Source organism: Melospiza georgiana, chromosome 18 (genome assembly GCF_028018845.1).
Source record: "Melospiza georgiana isolate bMelGeo1 chromosome 18, bMelGeo1.pri, whole genome shotgun sequence".
Classification (NCBI taxonomy): domain Eukaryota; kingdom Metazoa; phylum Chordata; class Aves; order Passeriformes; family Passerellidae; genus Melospiza; species Melospiza georgiana.
The window spans coordinates 494,263-515,323 of NC_080447.1; the positions used below are offsets into that span (position 1 = coordinate 494,263).

At 45.7% G+C, this 21,061-nt stretch overlaps 1 protein-coding gene across 3 annotated transcripts; it reads left to right on the forward strand.

Moving 5' to 3' along the window:
• The first annotated feature begins 1,964 nt into the window (after positions 1 to 1,964).
• On the forward strand, positions 1,965 to 18,225 carry STX2 (syntaxin 2). Of its 3 annotated transcripts, XM_058037090.1 has the most exons (11): positions 1,965 to 2,052; positions 8,301 to 8,372; positions 8,873 to 8,972; positions 10,279 to 10,353; positions 10,752 to 10,825; positions 11,068 to 11,176; positions 12,207 to 12,280; positions 12,374 to 12,511; positions 13,856 to 13,966; positions 15,009 to 15,136; positions 16,182 to 16,271. In XM_058037090.1, exons 1-10 carry the CDS (start codon positions 2,023 to 2,025, stop codon positions 15,090 to 15,092), a joined length of 867 nt encoding a protein of 288 aa, XP_057893073.1. In that variant the 5' UTR covers positions 1,965 to 2,022; the 3' UTR covers positions 15,093 to 15,136; positions 16,182 to 16,271. The 3 variants fall into 3 exon arrangements, 2 of the variants coding, with proteins under 2 accessions (XP_057893073.1, XP_057893074.1); XM_058037091.1 differs by lacking the exon at positions 15,009 to 15,136 and having other exon boundaries at positions 16,182 to 18,225; XR_009115357.1 differs by lacking the exons at positions 15,009 to 15,136; positions 16,182 to 16,271 and having other exon boundaries at positions 12,374 to 13,352; positions 13,856 to 13,939.
• Positions 18,226 to 21,061: the final 2,836 nt, after the last annotated feature.

Here is a 21,061-nt window from a genome sequence, read left to right on the forward strand (position 1 = left end):
AGCGGTCACTGGGCAGGCCGGGCAGTCGGCCCTGGTGGCAGGAGCAGCTCCTGGGCACTGTGGCAGCTGTGGTCACTGCCGAGCTGTCCTGCTGCGGGTGACACAGCCGCTGCATCGATAGCATCCTGGGACATGCTGTCAGCTGGTGATGCTCTCTCCACAGACAAAGGGAAAAAAAGCATGCAGTAACTTAGATAAATTGTTCAACAGCCTCCAGTGTGGCAGTGAGCCTCTTTAATAAAGAGGCTTTTACAGCAGGAGGGTTTAACGGAGCAGCTCTCAGGTACAACGGGCTGTGGTCTAAGGGGCTTTCCTTCACTGTGCCTCACGACCATGATTTTCCATTCCTCATCCAAACTGACCTGCATTCACTAGAGTGCAGTAATAAAAGCAAAAGTTGTTCTGGAAGCCTGGCATTTAGAATAGTTCTCCAAGATCTCAAAACTCTGTCCAAACATCAGTGAAAAAAACTTGTTTGAAAACTGACTTTCAAGGAACGTACGAGTTTTGCATATGTCTATAAATACCAAGGTCATGGGTTCGCTCTGATTTTTAAGGCCTCTGGTATTTTTTTTTATCCAGTGTACTTAAATTACTTTTATTATCTTTGCTGCCGTCCCCATAATCTAGAATAAATAAATTGCATGTTTTTCCATATATCTGAATGAATGGAATTGACAAGTAAAGTATTTCATGGCAGCTGATACATACAAATGCAGTTTATTTCTTGTAAATTTCCTCTGACATAGACACAAAATACACACAAAGCTTTACAAGAGCGGCTGGCATGTGCTGTGATTTTTGGTTATTAGGTAGTGTAATGTCAATTCAAATATTGCATGAGATTTGCTTGGAAAAATCACTGGCACGTTGAATTTGCCTTCCCTTTTTGAGAGAACTTGGGTTTATGTGGTTTCTAGCACTTTTGCTGAGCGCCTCTAGGTGTCAGGATTATTTTTTCAGAATATGCAACTCATCTTTTATATTTCTCAGCACAATGCTGTCCTGGTAAAACCCTTGTGAATTCCACCTCTCCTTCTGACAAATACGAATGTGTTTATAAATAGGAGGCCATAAAGCCACATTAGTGGAGTTTGGCAGTTTTAAAGGATATAAACATGGGGAGAAAAGCAATCTGTAACTGTGTATGTAACACTGTGTATGTGCTTTAGTTATTTCTTAATATTGTAACAAATTTATTAGTGAACTACTTTTTCCCTGCAAGCTATCTAGTACTTTAAATTTGGAATAATTAAAAATTCCATTATCATAGCATTTGAACTTTTGGCAAACACTTATTTCACTGTTAAAAAGATAAATTACCACGTGGAATCTAGTTTTTAGCAGCTGTTTTATCGGCATGGATAATTAAGCGTTCAGTTCAGAGGATGCACAAAACACCTGCTCCAGATAACCCATTCAGCAAAGGCAGCAAAACACTTCATTGGTGTTAGATCACTGCCTAGATTAGTCTGTGAGATCCGAAGGTAATCAGCAGAATAATTGCGGACTGCCCGCCGTGCCCGCTCCATCGTGCCCGTTCTGCGGGGCTGGACTGCTCGCCGTGACCGGTCCGTTATGCCCGCTCCATCGTGCCCGCTGCCGGCTCCCCGTGCCAGCTCCCTGCTCGCCGTGCCCATTTAGCCGGGCCCGCTCCTTGTGCCCATGTAGCCGTGCCCGCTGTCGGTGCCCGCTGCCCGCCCGCCGTGCCCATGCAGCCGTGCCCATGTAGCCGTGCCCATGTAGCCGTGCCCGCTCCTTGTGTCCATGCAGCTGTGCCCATGTAGCCGTGCCCATGTAGCCGTGCCCGTGTAGCCGTGCCCATGTAGCCGTGCCCGTGTAGCCGTTCCTCGGTAGCTCTCGGTGCCCGCTGCCCGCCCCCGTCCCTCACGTCACGGCGCCGGGCGGGGCGCGGGCGCGGGCCCGAGCGTGCGCGGTGGGCAGGCGGCCGGGCGGGCAGGCGGGCGGGCCCCGCGGAGGAAGCAGCGCGGAGGGCGGCAGCGCCGCGGGGCCGCCGCGGGGATGAAGGACCGGCTGGCCGACCTGGCCGAGGTGGGCGCGGGGCCGGGGCGGCGGGCGGGCGGGATGCGTGCATGGATGGATGGATGGATGGATGGCGGCACGGCGGGCCGGGCGGGCCCCGCTCCCGCCGGGATCCCGGGCTCTGTGCCGCCCTCCGCGGTGCCTGAGCGAGCCCCGCTCCGCTGCTCGCCGGCCGCCGCGGAGCGCCTCGGGCGGCGCTGAATCGCGCTGAATTGCTCCGAATTCCGTTGAATTCCCCGGTGGTGCCGCCCCAGAGCCGTGGCGGGGCGGGTTGGCCCGCCCGGCGGCTCCCGGGCCGTGATGCGGCAGGAAAGCGCTCTGCAAGCCTCATTTTCCGCGTGTTTACAAAATGGTAGCTGCCTCTGTTTATACGCTCCTTTCCTTTCCCCTACTTGTGCTTTGGAAACAGTATCCTAAAAAAGAAGGGAGAGTCTGGGGACAGGCACCATCCGTCTGTCTGCAACAGGATATGACTTGGGTAGAATAAAAGGATATTGGAGGGTTTTTGTTTTGGGTTTGTTTTGTTTCTTTCCTGAAAAGGAATGGAAATGGAGAACGCTCAGGAGTTCCTGTGATAGTTCCAGTACTCCACGTATGTGTGGAAGTTGGGCTGTGTTGAGCTGCATTCGGGTCTGGGGCTCTTTCATCTTCTGGATCATAAAACACATTTTGGAAGCTCCATCTCTAGTGATGGAATTACCAGTCTCTTTGTTTTCCTCTCTGAAAGGGTGAATAGGCATTGGAAAAGTTTTAGAATTATTAAATTACAGTTTCTCTACCAGGAATGATGTCTTGGAGTCATGCCAAAAAAACAGTGTCATTTCTTTCAGGTATAGTTATTCCCTTTCCAGGCTGTGGGAACGCGTGCCAGATTTCGATGCTGGTGCACACTTCCCAGATAGATGAGGCAGCCAGTAGTGATCCAGATTTCTTTATATTTATAGTTCTGTACCCGCAGACTTAATCCTGTTCTGTGTTTCTGTAAATGGAAGAAACCAAGTCCACACCCTGCCACACCCCCCATTGACAGCGTTAAAAGTGTTTAATGCAGCTGAACAGAGGAATTTGTAACGCAGCTTTAGAATTTGACATCTGAAAACATTACTGTAGTGGGCTGCTTTTTAAATATGTATGGGCCAGTATTGCTGAAGTGCTTCTTGTGTTCATCAATGTCATTTTCACTGCAGAATTAATGGACAGCTTAAACATTTTGTTCTAATGAAGAAGACTGAAGATCTAGTCTATGTTTCATCACAATTAGAAGTGTGTAGTTGACCTGAAGTTTTGTGAAGTTGCATATCCAAGGGAGATGGATATTCCCATTTCCACGGGCAGCTCATTGAAGTAGCAGCTTCCATCTTCTTTATCTGAAATAACAAAAATATAATGATTTTGTGAAGTGGTTTCTCTTCTATAGAATGAATGCTTTGAACAGAGATGCTTGACACATGGATGAGATGCTCTGAAAAGGAATAGCGAATCCAAAGAAATAATGTGTTAACTCTTGCTTGCCTGTTTCCAAAGCGTTTAGGTTTATTAATGTAGTTTCACTGTATTGCATTTGGCTAATCATTAAGAGTGGAACATAGGCATTGTGGTTTTTCAGCAAGCCTAGGCCTGCAAAGTCTTTAGGAATAGCTGTGCCTCACCTCTTTCCCTTACCATGAGGGTTTCCCTGTTCCTTTGGGCACTCCTCACCTGTGCCAGGTGGGTCAGCTCCCTCCTTTGGGCACTCCTCACCTGTGCCAGGTGGGTCAGCTCCCTCCTTTGGGCACTCCTCACCTGTGCCAGGTGGGTCAGCTCCCTCCTTTGGGCACCCCTCACCTGTGCCAGGTGGGTCAGCTCCCTCCAGCCCCCAGAACCTCGCTGGTGCTCAAGGAGTCCCAAAGATCCCAGCCTGCACTGGCCTGCTCTAACTGAGCACACCATTGCCTTCAGAATGAGCAGAAATTCTCATTTCCCATCTCCTCATTCGTGTGTTCCTGCATTTTACTGGGCAGCCAGCAAAACTTTTTGCTGTTAGTTTTTCCTAGATCATTACAAGGAAGAGGGAGAAATGCTGCCTATCAGTGTTTGTGGTTCCTTGACACAACATTAACATAACTGCCAGGTATTTTTGTTAGGGCACTATGTTTAGGCTGTTAAAGAGTGGCCAGAGAAAGAAGTGGTTGATGACATGCAGATTATATAGCCTTGAGATAATGCTGCTTCCTCTTGTTTTCTTGGCTCAGAGAAGTTTTGTAAACTATGTGCTTTTTGAGAAGACAGCCACCATAATTGTAATTGTTCAACTTTAGGGCGTTATTTTAATGTAATTTCTAAATTACTCTAAGCAGGCCCAAATGAACTTCTCTAAGCTGTTTGAATTGTCTTTTAGTGCAATTAATGGGACAATTGAGCAAATCCAGACTGGTTTTAGTTATTTTGAGCGCAATAAATGTAGGATAAAAAGGTTCTCTGATCCAGTACACTGCTTTCAGCAGTGTTTTACAGTAGATGTTTAGGGAAGAAGAGAATGAGTAGTACATAGCTGTGATTGGAAGGTGTGCTCCCAGCCTTGAGTGGTTTGCTGTTCACAGACACAGGTCCGTCTGAAAGGGCTCTAGAAGAGCTGTACAGTCCATGTTCAGACCTTCAGCTGGGCGCGTTTAGCTAGCTTCAGGTATTGCAAACAGACTGCCTTTTAAAGTCTGGCAATAAAACTTATTCATACTTCCTTGTTGTTCTGTCATTTCAGAAGGTGGTTAGACATAAACCTCTGCTCAGGCAGAGTGCTGGGTTAGGTCTCAGCTTTGGGCTGCATTGCCACATGGCTCCAAAATTTCCCCCTTGTGATGTGCTGAAGGGGATGCAGAGCTGTCTGCTGGAATCCATTTCTCATGCTTGATAGGTGAATCATTTCAAGTACTTGATTTTTATATTTCTTTACTCATGAGTGTTAATGAAGATCTGTTACATGTAATGTTTGAAAAATGAGTCTTACACAGCAAGTTCCTATTTGAAAAATGAGTAGTACATAGCGAGTTCTACAAGTTCATATCTGACTGCAGCTTTTTTAAGCAGGGCCTGTGACTGGAGCAGAAGTACACTGATTTTTCCTAAGCACTTTCTCGGCCAGTCTCTCAGTGCTCCCAGAGCCGTTCAGAGCAGGCGAAACGCCTCGGTCACAGAGGCTGGGATTGCGGGAGCTGGGTGGTGCAGAAACAAGCACACAGTGAGGCTTGCAGCAGGAGGAGAGCACGGCTGCTGTTTCTGCCTGAGTCAGGCTGTGACGTGAGGGCTGCTGAGGATGAGCCCCGTGCCCTCGGTGCAGTGTGAGGGCTTCACTGGGGCTGGAGCAGCCCTGCTGCTCAGGGCTGTTAATGATTCACCTGCCCCAGCCCTGCTGGCCCTCTGGCTGCCGGGTGCAGGAAGGTTTCTGGGTTCACAGGGCTGTGGCTCTGGGTGAGGTACTCCTGGGGCCAGGATGCTCTGGGGGAGGCTGTAACTGTGCATAGGGTACTCCTGCGGGCTGGTTCCCCAGGAGAATGGTCAGCAGCCTGCCACAGGAGGGATCTGCACATGATCTGCTCTGAGAAACTGCCAACCTTGGACGCAACTTCAAGGGCAAGTGGGAGTCACGTTTTTCAGTCAAAAGCTGTTTCCAGTTCCAGAGGTCAGTCATTGCAAAGAGATCCTCAGCCTGAGTTATTTCTGCAGTTCTGTAAGGTAGTGGAAGTGACAGAGATTCATAAACCATCAGCATAGTTTCTGCTTGGAGCTGAAAATGACATTGATTAGAATTTCATGACATTGGTGAGGATTTCTGTAGTTTAACCCTGCTGGCAGCCAGAGCAGCACACGGCTGCTTTCTCACTCTCACCCTGGTGGGATGGGGCAGAATTGCAGAAGGGAGAGAACTCATGGATTGTCAGTAAAGGCAGTTTAATTGGTAAAGCAAAAGCTGCACGCAAGCAAAGCAGGAAAAGGAGCTCCTTCCTACTTCCAATGGGCATAAAAGTGGCATAACACTGTTATGTGTTATGTCACACATAACAGTGGCTGGGGAGGACAATGCCCAAACCTTAGAGGTGCCCCCCTTCCTTCCTGCTGCAGCTTCATGCGCTGAGCATGATGCCCTGTGCTCTGCAGTGTCCCTTGGGTCACCTGGGGACAGCTGCTCCCACCTGTGCCCCCCAGCCCCTTGGAGGGGAGCAGGAAAGGCCCGGCCTCTGTAGGTGTACAACTGCAGCATCCCTGTGCCATCAGCCCTGCACAAATCCCAAAGCCAGCCCAAACCCAGCCCATGCCGCTGCTGGGGAGAGAGTTAACCCTGTGCCAGCCACAGCAGCACCAACCCCTGCTGGGGCTGGGTGGATTTCTCAGTCTCTGAGTGTTTATGGAGCTTGTGTCCCAGACTTTGAGTCCCAAGGTCAAGGTATGAGCTGCAAACAGAGTTTATTAGATTGCTCTTGGCATTGACGTGAAACTTTTTATCAGCTTCTGGTGATACTGCTTGTACTGGGGAGGTGAAGTCCGGGGAGAGCAGTGTGTTTCTGCTAAACTCTGATAAAAGTGAGTTCTTGGTCACTGGTGTGCTTGTCAGAAGAGGCACAAAAGCCCATCAGTTGAAGGGAGTCAGCAAATGAGCTGTATTTTAGGTAAGAGATGATTTAACAATACAGAAAACAGAGGTTGACGAATTCCTCAGGTGTCTCAAGTGCTGCCGACTGAGGTAGGCTGTCCATAAATCCTTGAACAAATTGATCTGTCAGTGGTATCGCTGCCACCAAGTGGGACAGTGGAACACACACGGCACAGGCTGTGGGCTGGGAGTCATGGTCAGCTGCCTCCCAGCTGAGATCTCCAGACACGTTTCTGAGTCACATTGCTGTCTTTCATTCAGTCAGGATTCACTCAGGTGTTACATGGTTTACTAAAAGCTGACATTCGGAATCCCTTACTAGGTGCTATTTTCATTATTTTTAGTCCAGATTGCTAAATATAGGATGCAGTTATGAACAAGCAGAAAAATTATCCTTTATCAGTAAATATAAACATAAATAGTCCTTTTGCATAGATAATTAAATGTCTTTAAAATGTAGCTCCTTTTTAAACATTAACTTGGAGCATGTGGCTTGGTAGCAGTGCAGTCTTGGAATGGTAAAGTCGTGGCTGACTTCCTTGGGGCACAGACTTCCTCCCTTAGTTGTGTTGAGCAAGGCTGTTAATTGATGGCAATCTGTAAGGACAGATAATTTGAGTTGTGGCGTTATCTCCCCAACATGAGCGGCAGCCAGCCCTGGTGGTTGGTCCAGGAGGGCAGTGACATCTCCTCCCTGGATTTCTCCTGGGGCATCTTTGTTTCCCCAGCACAAACCCAGATGGGCTCTGCCCCGGGGCTTTATGCATTCCCTGAGTTTGTGGGAGAGGAGCTGGCACCGAGTCTGTAACTTCTCCCTGAGGGTTGGGCCACTCCTAGATTGTGTTAATTGACAGTAACTTCTTTATAAGATAATGGCAGTGTTTGACACGGGATTAGATTGCAGAATTGTCATGCAAACAATGCGTATCTCCTGTAATTTAAGAAAACCAGAACTAAACTTCTTGGGTAATAGGATCAGAGGTGAGGAGCAGAAAGTGGGTGTTAGGAGATCAGATGGCCTTGTAAGAAAAGAAAGGTGACTTGTAATGAAAGTCCCTTAATGACAATTATCTCGTAGTTTATTTTTCCTAACAGATAACCTGTTGACTGTATGCTAAGGCTAATATTCTGTTCTAATTTTGACCCACTGCACTTCAAACAGTCTGTGCTCCAGGAGGGACTGGAAGGAGAGAAGCTTGAACTCTTTCCCTGCTATGATGCACATGAATTGTGTGTTTTCCTGTGATAGAAGCTGAAGCCCGTGGGTTGGACTGGGGAATGGGGCAGAGCCTGGGTTCCTCAGCCAGGTCAGGGGTTCGTTTCTGGTGCTGGGGCTGCCCTGGTGTGGGGTGGCAGAGCCTGGGTTCCCCAGCCAGGTCAGGGGTTCGTTTCTGGTGCGGTGCATTTCACTGGGGCTGCCCAGCACTCAGTCCCTGCTCTCCAGGAGTCACTTGACTCCTGGGGCCTCTCTGCTTGTTTGTTTTTAGATTACAGCCCTCAGCAAAGGCAAACCTCCCTGGCTTGGAGGGCTGCTGATGGAGATGTGTGTGAGCAGCAGAGTGGCAGGGCTGTGGTTTCCTCCGAGCATGTCCTGGGGTCGGTGTCACAGATTTGTGTTTGTTGTCTTTTACAGTATAAAGGAAATGAAGATGGGGAGACAGTTATCATCGAGAAAGACCATTTTATGGATGACTTCTTCCAACAGGTAAAATTACAGTTTTCACCATGGATTGAAGACTGACTGTTTCTTCTCTGTGCCTTTTAATTTCAGTAATGAGGTTGAACAATTCATCTACACATCCTCCCCTGTATGGTTGGTAATTGTATGCCAAAACAAATGTTGGTAATGCTTTGTTAGTTTATTTCAGGGTATTTTCTGTGTTTATTGCAGAGAAATGTTTTTAATTCCCTGTCAACAAGAAATTTGCTAATGAAATTTTAAAATTGTTGTTTATTAGGAATATTAGCACTTAAGTTTTTTGGCCATTCAGAATATATTTGCTATTACCAATACTGGGTTTTAGTTTAAAAAAATTAATTACAGACTGTTTAAATGTTGACACTTCTGCTGGGATTTCTTTCTCTGCTACTTACAGATGAAATAGCTTGGGTTTTATTAGCAGGGTTTTTTTGTTTGTTTGTTTTTTAAAAAATATTGGCCCTAAATTTTTCTAATGTCTTCTTTGTCATATTTCCTTCCTCTAGGTTGAGGAAATCAGAAATAACATAGCAAAAATAGCACAAAATGTGGAAGAAGTGAAGAAGCAGCACAGCATTATCCTGTCAGCACCAAATCCTGAAGGAAGTGAGTAATAATTGTAAAGATATCACATATGTGTGGCAAGATATTCTGAAATATTGTTTGCTTATTTTAGCTGTCCGTAGGAATAGAACTTCAGATGGTCAGGATGCAAAATGTAACACTAAGTAAACATTTTCATTTTTATATTGAATTAATACTTTCATTTGTTTATTTTGACCTTTTTAAAGTCTCATTTGAAAAAATGTGCGTTCAGAATATTTCTTGCATCATCCAAACCTTTCCTAGACCAAAACTCAGTTTAATATGGCTGTTTTCCTTCTGAAGCAGAGAGGCTGCTTAGGTTTCTTCTAATCTGTGGAAATGCTGAAGCTGTCAGCTGCAGCTTGTGCTGTCAGATCTTTATTCCTGTGTGGCACCAGGGCCAGCTGCTGCTGCAGTGCTGGCAGTTCCACGTGCAGTTCCACTGCAGAACTTGCAGTTCCACGTGCAGCCCCATTTTTAGAGGCCTTACCCCAAAGCTGGAAGTGCAGTTGTGCTTTCCCAGCACAGAACTGGGAAGTTCAGGGCCCCTGCCCAGACTATGGCCCTGGCCCAGCCCTTGTCTGTGCTCCTGGGCAGGGCTCAGAGAAAAGGGAACAAAAGATGCTGAGGTGTTTGTTGTGTGAATGTTGCAATGCTGCCTTGCCATTTATCTTGTGACTCCATCTCAGTGGTGGAAACTGAATTTGGGGTGTTATTTTATCCTGTTTTCCTTGGTGTTTGTTTTCCTTGGTGTTTGTTTTCATTCCCACAGCCGATCTTACAGCTGCTTTTTCAGGGTCTCAGGTTTGACCAGGGCCCACCTGACTGTTGCATGGCAGCACCTGTGAGCAGTGTGTGTTCCTGGGGATATGCACAGCTCTCTGTGTTCTTGAGGACGTGCACAGCTCCCGGAATGCTCTGGTGCAGGCCTCAGAATGTCCCAGGTGGTGCCTGGCACAGACATGTCACTGAGGGTTAAAGCAGTGCACACATGGTACCCAGAACTCGTAGAAAAGGGGAGAGAAATCCCTGCTTTCACCTGCACTTACAGCTCAGGAGCATTTAACTTTCAACTAGCAAACTGACATTACCCTGAAAGTGTTAACAAAACTGTTTGTCACCTGGTTTAGTTGAAGATTTGGTAATAATCATATTGCCCAGGTGTAAGCCTGTCATGAGAAGCAAGCCCCTGATGGTTGCTGTTACAAAAAACAGTAAAGTACTTGGGAGTTGTACTGAATGAAATTCTGAGATTGCAAGGTGGATTTGTAGACTTGCTGACTTACTATAATCAATCATTAACGGTTCAAAAATATATTTTTTAAAGGAACAAAGGAAGAACTCGAAGAACTAAATGAGGAAATCAAGAAAATTGCTAATAAAATCCGGGCCAGGTTAAAGGGTAAGTTGTGAGGACAAGTAAAACTCCTTTCTTTCAGAAATAACCTAGACAATGACAATACAAAGTAATTCCTCCATAGAGAAATGTCTTCTGCAGCTGAAGTGCTTTTTGGGGAGATGATATTTTGGAAGAAGCTTAACTTTAACTGCAAAATGACACCTTTTAAAAATTTTCCAGTGTAATGTTAAGAGTATGATTGAAGCAGTTACTGTGTTTAAAGATCTCTACCAATTACCACAATTATTTTAAAATTTTACTTATATATGCCACCCCTCTTCCCTGAAATGTTACCCATGTCCCTGGGGAACTTGTACCTTTAAAAAGGAATAATAATATTTACAAAGTGATTGAGCTGTTAAATTGCTGACACTGACTCTGTACACTTGTCTTGTTCTCAGCTATTGAGCAGAGCTTTGATCAGGGTGAAAATGCCAATCGGACATCAGTGGACCTCAGGATCAGAAAAACACAGGTAGGCTCCCTTCAGCTTAAACAAAGTCAGGGTGTTCTGTGGAGAATGACTTTAAGTGTTCTGAGCTCATTTCAGAGCTCCTGTGCTGCTTTGTGGGGCTGTGAGTGCCACTGGGAGATGTCATGTGGAGCTGGTATTGTGTGACAGAAATGGCCCTTTCTGACATCCTTGCTGTCCCTCCCTGATGCCCTGTCCCCCTGTCTGTCCCCGTCTCACTGCTGTCCCCCTGTCTGTCCCCTCAGCACTCGGTGCTGGCACACAAGTTTGTGGAGGTGATGACCGAGTACAACGAGACGCAGACGCTGTTCCGGGAGCGCAGCAAGGGCCGCATCCAGAGGCAGCTGGAGATCAGTGAGTGACCCCAGTGCCCCAAAACCAACCAGTTACCTGTTGGTAGTGCCCCTTGTTCAAACCAACCAGTTACCTGTTGGTAGTGCCCCTTGTTCAAACCAACCAGTTACCTGTTGGTAGTGCCCCCCTTGTTCAAACCAACCAGTTATTTATTGGTAGTGCCCCCCCTTGTTCAAACCAACCAGTTATTTATTGGTAGTGCCCCCTTGTTCAAACCAACCAGTTATTTATTGGTAGTGCCCCCCTTGTTCAAACCAACCAGTTACCTGTTGGTAGTGCCCCCTTGTTCAAACCAACCAGTTATTTATTGGTAGTGCCCCCTTGTTCCTTATTCATTGGTGTTCAAAGCATCAGAGATCTTGGACAGCATCTCACAGGGCATGAGAGAAAAGTAACAGTTTTACTGCATGGCACAAACTCCTTGATATTACTCTTTTCAGAACAGCTGTAAAGAAAAGAGAGAAAATTCAATAATTTCCTTTAGATTGAAAATTATTAAAGAAATTATCTTTTTCCTTTGCTTCATTTACTTCCAATGTTGCAACTTTAAATGAGGCATCAAGAAAAGCTGCATTCTGAAACAGCAAGTGTTATTAAAAGCCATTCCAAAATTAACATGCCTAACAGGATAACAGCTCTTTTTATGTGGTTCCATTTTTGTGCACAAGGACACATCATCTGGCATGAAATCAGTGCCGCTGTTACATGTGCTTTAATCATTTGTGGACTGACTCACATATGACTTACTTCCAATTCATTATTGGGAGTATTTAGAAAGGCTCCTGACTTTACTTTGAAGCACAGTGGAAAGTGTCTTGGAAAGTGTCTCTACATTGGAAAGTGCCTAAAAAGTGCCTAAAATTAAGGGTTTTTTTAATGTGCTCTATAGAAACAAATATATACATTGCTGAAACAAGGAATGCTAACAGGGGAACTGGCAAATTACAAGAAAATGTTACTTTTCAAAGTAAAAAGTGTGCTTTTCAAGTTTGTCATTAGCCTCTCCTGCTAATTGTTGTCTTTATCCTAGCTGGAAAGACCACCACTGACGAGGAGCTGGAGGAGATGTTAGAGAGTGGCAATCCTTCCATTTTCACTTCTGATGTATGTATTTGTGTGTCAGCCGCCTGCCCTAGCCCTGCTGCCCGGCTCCTGGAGGGTGCTGGCACTGAGCCTGTCCCTGTGTCCCTGTGGCAGATCATTTCAGACTCGCAGATCACCCGGCAGGCGCTGAACGAGATCGAGTCCCGGCACAAGGACATCATGAAGCTGGAGTCCAGCATCCGCGAGCTGCACGAGCTCTTCATGGACATGGCCATGTTTGTGGAGACACAGGTGCGTGCGGCTGCCCGGGCACCAGGGCTGGGCTCTCCTCGCTCTTCCCCTGCCACGGGCAGAGCAGCTGATCAGATTCAGATAGTGCAGTCTAGAGGGACTCTGTGATTCTAGACTGTGATTAAAATACATGGAAATCAATTACTGGAGGTTCCTTGTTTTGTTGTGGACAAATTGACCATCTCAGTGTCCTTAAGCTTTCAGTAACTGACCACAGACTTGCCTTTCAGTCAGTATATTTAGTATTTTTTTCGATTTGATTAATTGCAATATGCTGGAACATCTCTGGGCATGTTTAAGTAAGAAAAACTATCTTGTGGAACATTGTTAATTCCTTGGGGATTTTGGGTTTTCAGCCTCGGTGGAATGACACGTGTGTCAGCAAGGCTGTGTGCACCTTGCACCTCTTGCAGAAGTGCAGCTCTGTGTTCACCAATGTGAATGTAAAGGGCTTGACAAGTCCTTCAAGTCATCTCTTGTATTCATAGCCTTTGTCTTGACATGTACATAAATCTGTTCTACTTTTAGTCTTTAAGTACCAACTATCCACCAAAAGTATTCTTAACCTTGATCTTGAAATGGTTTGACTTCTGCAGGAAAGTGAAAAGAATAGTGTTAAAGAGAAACTTGCCTGAAAAGCAAGTTAGAGGAGCTTGCCTGTTCTTGGTAATTGGGTTTTGTTCTACAAGTCCTTTTTTGCTTTGATATTAAATATTCAGCCAAGAGAAATTGGTAGCAGGTTTCTTTTGAATTACACACGAACAGAAGTTACTTGTGTATCATTCTGTAATGCTTTGCTGTTTATGCTGCTGATTATTTCTTCTGCTGGACAGAGACCCAGGTAACAGACTCACTGTCATCCCTCACCAGTCCTCCATTTCACTGCCAATCGCCGTTGCTCATAATCAGTTTGAGTTTGTCGTGCCCTGACACCCAGTCCCTGAGCAGCTCACGTGTGTGTGCTCCCAGAGAGCTGTGGGACCTCTGGAGGCAGGGAGTGTCCTCCTGTCCCTCTGATCCCCGTGTGCCACCCAGCTGTGGCTGCTGAGCCTGCCCTGCCTCCCTCCCTGCACACCAGGGGTGTTTGCAGGTGCTCACCTCTGCTCCTGCACAGGGAGAAACTCCCTGCCCTGCCCGTGAGCATTCCTGGTTCCTCACAGCTGGCAGCCCTTGCTTCTCATTCCCTTTTTCCTTCACATGCCACACAGAACACATGCCATCCCCAGTATGTGCATCATCGATTGTGAAAGTAGTTCTTGATGTTCTAGAGCCTTTCCTTTAGATTGATTAAACAAAGATCTGTCATTCCAATAACCTGGTTTTCCTTCAAAATCTCATTTTAAGGGAGAAATGATCAACAACATAGAGAAGAACGTGATGAATGCCACAGACTATGTGGAGCATGCAAAAGAAGAGACAAAGAAGGCAGTTAAATATCAAAGCAAAGCACGCAGGGTATGTTGTCTTTCTGTCATTGTGCTAGGCACTGTTTTAATTTAGCACAGCAGCATTTCCAGTGTGAATGACTGCTGTAGTTAATACTGAAAATGTATAATACCAGCAGAGGACAGACACTTCTGGGACTGTGAGAACACATCATGCACAGCTAAGGGCGTGTTCACAGTTTCCCACTCAGAACTGCTATTACAGAGTGTAAAAACCCCAAAAGAAGAATTAATGTATTATTTCGGTGGATAAATTCCCATCTTTTTCTTATCAGCTTTCACAATACCTTAAGTTATTCAGATTCTAAATAACCTTAAAAGTTTCTGGCTGTTTATCACAAGTGAATTTACCTGAATTTAAAGCTATAAAATCCATTTGCTAGCAGAAAAAATTAAAAGTGATTTTGCTGAATAGGCTTATTTTTTAAAAATTCTGCTTTGATTTTTAATGATTTCAGATAAATTAGGGGAATCTTCCCTGTGGAAGGGGTGTGGCATTGTGCCATAATACTGAATTTGTGGAGGACCTGAGTTCAAAGGAAGGTTCTGGCATTTTCCAGGGCACTTGCTTTGTTTCAGTATCTTTCTTCCCATCAGCCACCAATAATATATTCTGATATCAGACTACTAAGTAGTTTATTTTTGCATTCTAATTTCCCCTTTTGATGTGCTGTGCAGTTGGGTGAGGCTCGTTCTGGTGAGCTGGATTTGAGGGAATAATTCATTTTCTATAGATAGAGATCCACCCAGAGATAACACGCCTGATCCTGTATAAAAGATCTTTTCAGAAGTGTTCAAAGAGCCCACTTAATGTCTATGTAAATGGGGCTTGTGTCATCTCTGATAACTGTACAGGCATTAATCACACGAGTTTACCTGTTTAGAAACCTTAATTCTAATATTTGCAAGATTATACAGATAATTTTATCTCAATTTAAGAATATGGGAGGCTTTAATGAAAGTGCTTGTGGATCTAAAAACTGCTTGAAAAATTGAACGTAAATGCAAGTGTTAATGTGCCTAATATTTACACTGCCTTGTTTTTTTGACAGAAAATGGTGATAATTATCATTGTGTCAGTGGTGTTGATTGCCATAGTAGCTCTAATAATTGGTTTGTCTGTGGGTATTCGGTGATGCTTGGATAACCTCAGCATGCATGGCTTCCTGCCACTGTGGCAGTAAGTAACTAATCAACTAATTTCTAATTTGGCTCTTGTTTTCTCTGTCTCCTTCTGCTCACCCTTCCTGTGCCCAGTGCCCTGTGGCCCTGCTCTGTCACCCTGCAGGGCCTGTGGTGGTGACCCCCGTGGGGGTTTCTGTGGTTTTAAACAGAGTTTTTAAAAAGTAGATGTCTGCAGCCATGAAATTGGCTATTATGGCTTGGAGAGCATCTTCAGTTTCTCACTTTGGAACTGTTTATTAATGCTAGCCTGAATGGAGCAGTGGGACATAGCAATGTGTTTGGGACATGGGATTTGTCTCGGTGCCCACGTTTCTCTGCAGTAAAGTCCCATTTCCCATCCAGACAGTGCTCCCAGGCTGAGCAGGCAGCAGCAGCTCCCTGCTGTGGGTGGGTGCAGCAAATGCAGCTGCAGCATGCCCAGTCTCTGAGCTGCACCAGGGGCAGGGCCCAGTTCAGACAGCTCACCAGAAATTCACATGTCTGTACTAACACCCTTTAACACCCAGGTTTGTGGTCTGGGGCTGAGCTCTGGTTTGTGGGAGGGGGGCAGAATGCACTGTCATCGCCTGCAGTCAGGAACGCCTGCCCCATCACTCCCTGATTTGCACAGAAGCATGTCTCCTTTTTAACCCCTGCAGCTCCTCTGAGCTAAGCCTGCACAGTTTCAGTGACCTTGTGGTGAGTTCCACTCAGGGTGCAGCTGTCAGGGCCTGAGCAGGCTGCAAATATTTATCCAGGGAGGGTGGCAGTGAGCAGCTACTTAGAGCTGACCTACATCTGTTTGTCATGATGTTTACAGAAGTTGGGCATGAGTAATAGCCAGTATTCTGGAAAGGAAAATAGGGAAATGTTGCACAGATGCTCTGTCTTGTGACTGTGGTTACATGTGTGTTAGAAACAGGAAATCACAGCAGTGATTTCTCCTTAGAAAGAAAATCCCAGCACTCAGCCTGGCTGTCAGTCTTGCTGTGGCTCTGAATGTGTTTGATTCTGTTCTGGCAAAGTATTTCAGTGTTAACTTTTCTCTCTTTTCCCTGCAGAAATTGATGTTCATAATAATATGTGTAACTGTACTGCTTCTGATACTTGGAATTATCCTAGCAACAACTCTGTCCTAGCAAGCACATTCCAAGAGTTACCAGCCTTGAGGAACTCCAGAACATCTCCAGTGAAATCAAACCTTTTCCACATTTGATGCCTTACCATGATGACCTGTCACTAACGGCTAAAAGTGAAAGCAGAATCACTCTTAATGTTTACTCACAAATGAAGATCAGAATGTACCAGGGGGTGTATGGATTTTACAGCATAAACTAGACACTTGTGAGACTGAAACTTGGTTTTGAACTAAATAACTTTGGGTTTTTTCACATCTCAGTGTTACAGTTGCAGTAGGGAGTTGAGAGACTATTGAGTTTTGAGTGTTTGGCTTTTTTTCCTATTGCTAACCTAACTCTAATCATGACTTTAAGTACCTTGCCAGTGCTGCCTTTGTTAGCACTCTTGTGAATATTTTTATGAGATGTAGCCTTGTGTTTAAGTGTATTAATTATTTAGTCACCTTAACCTATTTAAACCTTGTGCTTTTTCTCCGACAAGTGCTAAAATATCTTACCCTGACAGGACTACTCCTTTAACTGCCTAGTGCATTACTTGAGAAGAAAAACGAAAAAAAGCTTTTTTACACTTGCCAGGTTTTTTATTTTTCTGTCAAGGTTAACTGCTTTAAATGCTTCCTTCATGGTTCATAAAAAGTTAGTTGCAGCATTTCTGGTAAAAGCACACAGCTCTGAAATGCTGAATTTGCACTTGGGCAGGTAATTTTACAGGTAGTTCTTGTGCAAAGGAAACTGATGGATCAGTTTAGCCTTACTGCTTACATGAATATGACAAAAAAGACTTTGTAAAGCCAAATCAAGTTTTCTTGTTCTGGAGTTTGCTAATGTTGATGTATGAATACAGCACAGGGGGATGAGCTCCCCCAGAAGATCTGAAACTTAACACAAACTAAGACACTGATTTGTTATGAAATGTGTGTGGCTATAACATGGATGAAGTGTTTTGGTGTACACATGCCTTTGTAATGCCAGCTTGCACCACTTCAAAGAATTCAAACGTACCCAAATAACTGCATTTAGTGTTACAGGTTATTTTTGTATTTTTGCGTGTAAGATATTTGTAACTTGGGTTTGTGACTCCTCGTTGTTTAAGCATATCCATGTAGATATGTAGATATATTTACACTCTAAGAGAAGGAGAGGAGAGGATGATTTGTGCCTTTTTAAACATAGTCTGAAACTGTGCTCATCAATGTGTTCAGATATTCAGCTCTCATGTTGCCTGCAGTAACTCGGTCCTACCAGTTTAGAATCCTTAAACTTGGGTTTTGTTGAAAGTGTCTGAGATCAAAGTTACTCAGTAAGGGAGAATTCAGGCTTCATAAAATTCAGCAAAGTTTACAGTTCCTCTTGTATGTATGAATATTCCTGCTTTGCTGTCCAGGTATACTGTGAATATGCTGGAGCTATTCAGATGTCAAGCATGTTTGAAGAAGAAAACAAATATTGTTATTATTATTATTGATCTCTTTACAAGTCAGCCATAAAGAAGTCGCTTGGAAAATTCGGCTTCAACAATGAACAAATTTCTTTTACCTCTGAGTCCAGAATGCTCACGGATGTTTGGGAGGAAGTTTACATGCAAAGTAAGGAAGGATTGGTTGCCTTAATGACCATTCTAGGTAAATGTCTTTTATTCTGTAGTTTTCTAGATTTTTATCAGTAAATATTATTTATACAGATATGCAAATTAGATGGGGGGAAATCACTCCTGGTGTTTTCCAGCTGGTTATGTAAACTGACCCTCAGAATCCTGTCCTGTTGAATTTTTCTCTCTGTAATGCAGTAATTGCCCATCAAGACCAGAAATTGGAATAGGCTACTCCACAGTTTTTACTTCTTGTTGAACAGCTGCCTCAATGAGTTTGTTTTAAAGCAAAACAGACCTTTTCACGTGGACCTCTTTGTTTGGAGGTCGGAGGGAGTAAATCTCTAACCTATGCACTAATAAACTCATCCAGCGAGCCTGCTGTGTCTGCGTTGTGTCCCTGCTGTTCCTGGGGCCCAGGAACGTTCCAGAAGTGTTGAACTGGCTTACATCTAACACAGGGTGAGGTGGCATCTTCTCTGCAGCTTCTCACCAAGAAAGGTGTGGAGATCATTATGGGGAAAACAATGGGCTGTGTTAATTTAAGCTGTGCCCATGGGGGAGATTTTAAGAGAAGTGTCAAGGTAAGAAAGCTCGAGGCTGCAATGAGTGAGTGCTCTCTTCACACAGAAACAATCTGGGAGAGCTGCAGGGACAGCCTGACAGCAGTGAGGGGGTTTGGGGTTTTACATGAGAAAGTGGAAAGCAAAGCCTGTGGCTGCTGCAGGGGGCAGACAAAGCCGTTTCTCTCAGAGCCCTGTGCCCTGCCTGCTGCAGAATTCACTGCCCTGGGAAGGCTCTCAGGAAACACAGTCAATTCTAATTGTGTTCTTCCAGGCCTTCCCTGGGATTTCGGAGTTGAGCACAGCTCCAAAGCACAGCTCTGGGGTCTGGGGTGTGTTTGGTGAGAGCCATCAAGCTCCAGTCCCCTCTGAAGCATCGGCTGAGAGCTGCAATCAAGGCAGCCTGGCTGAGCAGCCAGCAGGCTGAAGGGAGGAATACACGCATTAAATATACCAACAAACTGCTTCTAATCTGAAAAGCTGCAAAAAACCCATTTCAGAACATCCTGGGTTTGAATCAGTTCCTACGAGCACACATTGCATTTCCAGCTCACACGCTTGCTCTGCTTTTGCTTTTCCCTTTTGGCAATTTATTCAGAGTAGAGTTAGTGGGTAGAATCTCAGAGGAGAATAAAAGCCAGTGTTTTGAGAACTAATGAAGTAATTATCTAAAGCATTATTTACAATGATTATTTAGAAGATAATGAGACCCTTTAATTGTGTTTGTTCTGCATAGCTGGCCGTTCAATAATTCAGGGTGTTGCCATACAATTTTCTCTGTTTACTTTGCACATTTTTTGTTTGGGAAAACGTCACATTTTTGTGCTGTGTGTGAAGCACAGACTGGGCCCTCTTCTGGGCATTGTTTGTCACATGAAGATCACTGCTCCCCTGGCTGCACAGGGGCTTTTGGGCTCAGAAGAAATGAAGGGGAAATGAAGCTGCACCTGTGAGAGGCTGCTCTGGCTTCATTCCTGCAAACTGGAATATTTCCATACATCAATTACTCCCCTGATGTTCCTGTCAGCATTTCTCTCACTGGAGCTGGAGCCTGACTTGCAGTTTTATTTTCATTTTGGGAGCCGTGATGGGGACGTTTCAAATGTGAGGCTTTTAAAAAGAGCTCGTTTGTGCAGGGGAAATTCAGAGCATCATTAACATTTCAGTAGCTAATAACAATTTCACCGCAGCTGTGAACAGGCTGCTAAATTCACAATTCTCCTGAAGCACAGGCAGCAGGGCCCAGGGAGTGGAGGGAGATTCTGCTGTGAGCTGTCGGCTCCTTTGGGTGTCCTGTGGGGCTGGGCTGGGCTGCACATGCAGGGTTTGGAAAGCAAGATGTTTATCCCCACAACAAATCATCCTCAATAAGGATTTAGTCCAGGGTTTGTGTCTCTCTCCTGGGTTTCCCATGGGGCTTCCCTGGACTGTTTTTATTCTTTATTCTATTATTATATTCATTTTTACTAATAATATATTTTATTATCATTATTCCCCACGCCTGACATCACCATTTGTGGGGAATTGATGTTACTGTCCCAGTGCCACCATCCTAAACATCCATTGCTTAAATAATCGCAGCTCCTTTCCATGTCCCCACGTTCCAAACCAGCCCCTGCCTCCTGAGCTGCCCACCAAGGGCTGCACTGATTTTAAATAAATCCATTTGCATGTGTGGAGGGTGCATTTAGATACTCCTACAGCGCAGAGCTATTTCTCACCACGGATTCACACAGTGAACGAGGCTATTCCTCAGTAGCCACTGATGGCAGGATTTAAAATAAGTTCACCTGGAATTAGGTTCAGAGCCACGGCAGGAACCACAGCAAGATGAGCAGTGGGGTTTGAAGGGCCCAGGAGAACAGGGAGAGCAGGGCAGGTGTGCCATGGGGAGAGAGAAGGGAACCTGTGCCATGGGGAGAGAGAAGGGAACCTGTGCCATGGGGAGAGAAGGGAACCTGTGCCATGGGGAGAGAAGGGCAGGTGTGCCATGGAGAGAGAAGGGAACCTGTGCCATGGGGAGAGCAGGGCAGGTGTGCCATGGGGAGAGCAGGGCAGGTGGGCCACGGGGAGAGCAGGGCAGGTGTGCCATGGAGAGAAGGGCACCTGTGCCATGGAGAGAGAGAAGGGAACCTGTGCCATGGGGAGAAGGACAGGTGTGCCATGGAGAGAAGGGAACCTGTGCCATGGGGAGAAGGACAGGTGTGCTATGGAGAGAGAAGGGAAGCTGTGCCATGGGGAGAGAAGGGCAGGTGTGCCATGGGCAGAGCAGGGCAGGTGTGCCATGGGGAGAGAGAAGGGAACTTGTGCCATGGGGAGAGAGAGGGGCAGGTGTGCCATGGGGAGAAGGACAGGTGTGCCATGGGGAGAAGGACAGATGTGCCATGGAGAGAAGGGCACCTGTGCCATGGAGAGCAGGGTACCTGTGCCATGGGGAGAGAAGGGAACCTGTGCTATGGAGAGAGAAGGACAGGTGTGCCATGGAGAGAAGGGAACCTGTGCCATGGGGAGAGCAGGGCAGGTGTGCCATGGGGAGAGAGAAGGGCAGGTGTGCCATGGGGAGAGCAGGGCAGGTGTGCCATGGAGAGAAGGGAACCTGTGCCATGGGGAGAGCAGGGCAGGTGTGCCATGGGGAGAGGGGCACCTGTGCT